Source organism: Macadamia integrifolia, unplaced genomic scaffold (assembly GCF_013358625.1).
Source record: "Macadamia integrifolia cultivar HAES 741 unplaced genomic scaffold, SCU_Mint_v3 scaffold662, whole genome shotgun sequence".
In the NCBI taxonomy this organism is placed as follows: Eukaryota; Viridiplantae; Streptophyta; class Magnoliopsida; order Proteales; family Proteaceae; genus Macadamia; species Macadamia integrifolia.
In genome coordinates this window covers 214,961-220,756 of record NW_024870508.1, presented here as the reverse complement: position 1 = coordinate 220,756, position 5,796 = coordinate 214,961, and the positions used below count along the sequence as shown (strand labels likewise).

At 35.5% G+C, this 5,796-nt stretch overlaps 1 protein-coding gene across 1 annotated transcript; it reads left to right on the top strand.

Annotated features, from left to right (window-relative positions):
- The first annotated feature begins 297 nt into the window (after nt 1-297).
- LOC122069586 (cytochrome P450 CYP72A219-like) lies at nt 298-3,078 on the top strand. Its single transcript, XM_042633636.1, has 5 exons — nt 298-646; nt 928-1,148; nt 1,449-1,693; nt 1,935-2,322; nt 2,439-3,078. Exons 1-5 carry the CDS (start codon nt 373-375, stop codon nt 2,862-2,864), a joined length of 1,554 nt encoding a protein of 517 aa, XP_042489570.1. The 5' UTR covers nt 298-372; the 3' UTR covers nt 2,865-3,078.
- Nucleotides 3,079-5,796: the final 2,718 nt, after the last annotated feature.

The following is a 5,796-nucleotide window of genomic DNA, read 5'->3' as shown; positions in this document are numbered from 1 at the left end:
AAATAAAAAATAAATAAATAAACGTAGCAGGGCTTTCATAAAGAAAAATGAAAGCCTGTAGAAATCTCTCGAGAGAGTCATAAGTTATTGCCTCGTGGCTGGAAAAGTCTTATGTTTTATTATCTGGCTGTCCCCATCCCCATGTGCCCATGTCCCAAGAATCTAATTGCGGTGCGTCTTTCTCGCCTTTGACGCATTCATATCCGTCACCATTATTAGAGATAAGCATTTGTGGCCGCATCTTTTCTCCCTCTCCCCATCCCAACCATCTATTCTTTACTTTATATACAAGTCCCATTCCCCACTCTGCCACTCACCTTCCTCTCTCTTCTCAAGCAGTTCTTGTAGTGTGTATGTCTGACTAAAGAAGTAATGGGAGAAAGTGGGTTGATTTCAATGGTGATACTGTTCATTTTGGTTGTGTGGTGGGGATGGAAGGTGTTGGGATGGATATGGTGGAGACCCAAGAAGCTGGAGAGGTTTCTCAAGAAACAAGGTATCAAACTCACTCCATACAATTTACTGGTGGGTGACCTGAAAGAGAACCAAAGGCTGTTTGAGGAAGCTAGATCCAAGCCCATGAACCTATCCCATGATTTTGTTCCACGTGTCTACCCCTTTCATCTTCAAACTATACAGAAGTATGGTATGTTTTTACTCTGATTGTCTCTGCAAATTGATTTCACTCTGCTATATTTATGTATAAAAATTTCTTGTTTTCTTTGGGTGGGTGAAGGTGGAGTAGTTAGAGTCAAGTGAACAGGTGATTGGCTGATTGCAATGATATAATTGAAAGCATTTTAAACATTCCCCTTTCAATAGTTTTGCATTTTCACTCTCTTTTGTGTTTTTTAAAGCTCTTGGAAAAGTTTTATTTTATTTTATTTTTTTATGGGTAGAACTAATTGATGATAATTGAAAATGCAGGTAAGAAATCTGGCTTTTGGTTTGGAACAAATCCAAGATTGTATATTACGGATCCTGATCTCATAAGGGATATTTTGAGCAATAAATTTGGTCACTTTGAGAAGATCAAAGGAAATCCACTGTCAAGTTTATTTGTGAGGGGACTTGTAACCTATAATGGTGAGAAATGGGCCAAGCACAGAAGAATTATTAACCCTGCATTTCATATGGAAAAAGTGAAGGTTGCTTCTATGTCTTTGTTATCTCCTTCTAATCATTTTAGATGTTTACAATAAAATAGATTTACTTCATTTCTTTGGAAAGAGTTTGCATAGTTTTTATTTTCTCATTCTTTTGATTAATGGTATTTATTTGTTGATCTTTAAAAAGAAAAAAAAAATGTAATAAAGAAGAGAGGCAGAATTGATTTTTAGGGTTTAAAATCCCACTTACATTTGTTTCATTTTTATTTTTGTGTTAGCTTTTCTATGTTATTGTGATGCTGATATAGTTTGTATCTTCTACCTTGCCATTTGTTAAAGCGCATGTTATCAGCATTTTATACAAGCTCTAATGAGATGGTTAGCAAATGGGAGAAATTGGTTTCGTCAAAAGGGTCTCTCGAACTGGATGTGTGGCCAGAACTCCAAATTTTAACAGGGGATGTCATCTCTAGGGCAGCATTTGGTAGCTCCTATGAAGAAGGTGTACAGATATTCAAATTGCAAGATGAGCAAGCTAAGCTATTCATTCAATCATTTCAGACTCCTTTCATCCCTGGTTTTAGGTACAATTCAACATTCTTATCTAATTCAGTTAGTTTCTACATTTTCTAGAATATGTCTACATTTTCTAGAATATGTTCATATATATTGTCATTTTCTTATTGAGCAATACTCTTGGTGCACATTTGCACATTTCCAAAAGTATGTAGCAAACTTTTTTCTTTATAGTTCAAATCTTGACAAAGACAAAAGCAATCAAGATAATAAAATTTTGATCCTTGCCTTCATGTTATTTGTTTACAGTTTGCTACCTACGAAAAGGAACAAAAGAATGAAAGAAATTGACAGAAAAGTAAGAGCCCTTTTAATGGGCATCATCAACAAAAGACAGAAGGCTATGAAGGTTGGGGAAGCCAACAATGACGACTTGTTAGGATTGTTACTTGAATCCAACTACAAGGAAATTCAAGAAATTAAGGACAAGAATAATGTTGGGATGTCCATCGAAGAGGTCATCGAAGAGTGTAAAGTGTTCTACTTTGCAGGTCAGGAAACCACCTCTGCTCTGCTTGTTTGGACGATGGTTATATTAAGTATGCATTCAGAATGGCAAGTGCGAGCAAGGGAAGAGGTCTTACAAATATTTGGGAAGAATAAACCAAATTTTGATGGACTCAGCCACCTCAAAATTGTAAGGATTTGCTTTGCCATCAGTCTTAGAAATTATGTCAACATAAAAGTCTATTTTCTTTAGAATTCTAAATATCTTTTCTAAACCTTCCTCCCTTTCTTAATCCTCAATTTCAGGTTAACATGATTCTGTATGAGGTTCTTAGATTATATCCTCCACTACAACAGCTTAATCGGTGTACATACAAGAATATAAAGCTAGGAGAATTATCTCTGCCCCCTGGAATACAGCTAATGTTACCTATAGTCCTTGTTCACCGTGATCGTGAAGTATGGGGTGATGATGCAGGAGAATTTAAACCTGAGAGATTTGCAGAAGGGATCTCAAAAGCCACAAAGAACCAATCCTCATTTTTTCCATTTGGTTGGGGCCCTCGAATATGCATTGGCCAGCACTTCGCAATAACAGAAGCAAAAATGGCCTTAGCAATGATTCTACAAAGATTTGCATTTGAACTTTCTCCATGCTATGCCCATGCTCCTACCACTGCAATAACTCTTTATCCACAATATGGTGCTCCAATAATATTACATAATCTGTAGAATCATCTTCATCACTACCATCATTTCTTGAAACTTATATCTTAAATAATATTTACAGTTTAATATGTTTTATAACAAGTGTACCATGCTTATATGTGTTTGAAACCTCTACTGTCAGAAACATAAGGAAGAATATAGTTTAACTAGTTACTAGTTTGTTAGTAAAAAGCAATACAGCTTTAAGAAAAATAAAACCATTGTGTTATAGTGTGAACTAGTCCCCTCTTCTTATTAGAATTGTCATAACTCCAAACTACTTTTGATTCAGATTTTATTGGAATACCATAATAAGAAGCCATCTAATCAGTGGATGGGTTGCTGGACATGATAATGCCAATAAGTTCTTTTCCAATTTTCCTGCTGAAAATGCTAATTTCCCATCAGGAGAATGTGTTGATAGACCAAAGGTGTGCTTGAACTTGGTACCCTAACATCACCAAAGTCTTGATGGAGGATCATTATGATAGCCCAATCAGCTGGCTGAAAAAAAAATAAAAATAAAGCAACTATTTAATTCATAAAAAACAAGGGAAAACCTCTGCCGGCCAGGGCTGATTACAGGATTTCCAGGAAAACCTGAGAAAGATGATGTCTAGAAGCTGTGGTAGGAACGGAAATAACGTTGAAAATAACATTTAAATAAAATATTTTGCATGTAACTTACCCAATAGATTCCACAGGTGATCCTACGATTATGTAAAGGAATATAATGATTACATCCGAAAAATATAACTATCAAATATTTTAAATTATATTATTAAAAGAATTTCATTTTCCTTTTCTAAAAAAATGTCACATGTTTTGATCTTAGTAAGCATTTTTGGCCACATGTGAATAGATCACAATGATGATCATTCATAAATAAAAAAAAAAAAATAATAATAATAATAATAATAAAAAAAAAAGGGAAGAAATCTTGTTGAAAAATGAAAGAAATCACTATCAATTATTAAAAAAACATAGAAAAATTTAGGTTTATGACCTTGTAGTTGAAAGTCTATAGACGATAAAGGCATCATCAATTCTTCAAGAGACCCACGAGTGCATGATAATTTTTGTTTTTTTTATAATAATTTCTCATATTAAATAAGAAAAAATGTTTTTTTTATTTAGAAGAGTGGTCTACGTCAATGTTTTCATGTATTTCTCTCTCCTTTCCTCTATGAAATGTCATATTTTTCCGCATTAGGAGGGGATAGATAAACCCAGGGGATGTTGGTATAGTCCACACCCTTGTATATGAAACTCCTCCCTATTAAATAAAGGGAAAGGGTTCTCCCTAAGATGTACCTTACACCTATATATATTCTATTATTTATTTATTTAAAGAGAAAAAAAAAAAAAAAAAGATAAAAACAGGAATATGTGTCGATGTAAAGAACACCTTAGGCTTAGAAAGCCTTTCCCTAAAATAAAGGTCCTCGATGAGGACAATGGCATGAGGCCTGCCATCAGCTGCTATGCAGGTATGCGTGACTGCCCCTTCTTTGAAGAATACCAAGCTAGAGTCAAGAAAAAGTGACGATCAAGTTGGTTTTTCTCCCACTTCTGAGTTTAATATTAGTTCATTAGGAAGGGTGGTTGGCAATACTTTGACTTGAATAATGCAAATTGGAGGAGTGTTGGAGATGTTGTCTCTTCTTCGGATTTAATTACTGGAGTTAGAAGATAAGCTTGAGTTTAATATTATCCATTTGAGTGGAAGTATTGAAGATAGGGATTCTTGTGAATTTAATATTGTTCCCATGGACAATGGAGAGTTTAATATCTTTTCCTTAGATAATGGTGTTAAAACCAAAAGTGGTTTATATATTGGTCCTTATGCCAGGGCCCCCCTCATTTTTAGGCTTACACACTGAATCCCATCTCACAGTAACAACCTTAGAAGAATCAATCTCCCCCGTCTAGATGAAGTTCCTTGTCTATTGTTTAAGGCACTTGATCAGAGCAGATGGCTACCAGTAAACAAATAAACTATGGAGGGGCATCCCTGATATCACTGAACAGACCAGTTCTACCCTTCCTGCCAAAGAGAGGAGCATTCCCTTCCATCCAGCAAACCTTGCCTTGATTTTGTCCATCACAGGGAGAAGAGGGTCCCTCTTGATCCTACCTTGGAATATTTCTACACCCAAGTATTTGGTGGGGAAATCACATAGAGGAACAGCCAACTCCTCAACCAGCCACTGCCTTCTGTCTGATGAGACCTTCCCAAGAAATAATTTGTTTTTTTCTAAATTGAAGCTTTGTCCTGAGAAATTCTGATACTTCTCTAGAAAAATTTGAGATTTTTGACGCATTCATGAAAATGAATATGTCATCTGCAAACAAGAGATGGATAGGAACCACAAAAGCTCTAGGCCTTGCAATGGGCTTAATAAGGTTGTTCCTTGTCAAATCATTTAAATCCCTGCTGAGCACTTCTTTAGCAATAATAAATAAAATAGGGGAGATGGGATCACCCTGCCTTAGGCCTTTGCTAACATAAAAAAATCCCACAAGGCGACTATTGAGAAGAATAGAAATTCTAACAAAGTGAAGGATAGAGTGAATCCAGCCTATCATGGTCACAAAGAAGCCAAATTTTGAAAGGGCCATGAAAAGAAAATCCCAGGAGAGGGTATCAAAAGCTTTCCTTACGTCAAGCTTTAGACCCAAACCTTCCCCTATTGAAGTCTTCCCCATTAAATTAGCTAGCTCAGAAGCCAAACCAATATTTGACTGAATTAATGTTCCATGTTGGAATGCACCTTGCTCAGGGGAAATAATTCTAGGGAGATAACTCGAGATTCGAGTAGCCATGATCTTAGATAATATTTTACAAAATAAATTTCCCATACATAAGAGCCGAAATTTATCCAAGGATCTGGCTCCATCTACCTTAGGAATTAACAATAAAAAAATTATTATTAATGCCATTTGAAAGTGTACC

Excerpts from the sequence above, each read along its gene's own strand:
- LOC122069586 (XM_042633636.1), top strand. The coding sequence starts at position 373 with ATGGGAGAAAGTGGGTTGATTTCAATGGTGATACTGTTCATTTTGGTT. Across the intron at positions 647-927 it reads TCAAACTATACAGAAGTATG|GTAAGAAATCTGGCTTTTGG; the intron begins GTATGTTTTTAC and ends TTGAAAATGCAG. Across the intron at positions 1,694-1,934 it reads CCTTTCATCCCTGGTTTTAG|TTTGCTACCTACGAAAAGGA; the intron begins GTACAATTCAAC and ends ATTTGTTTACAG.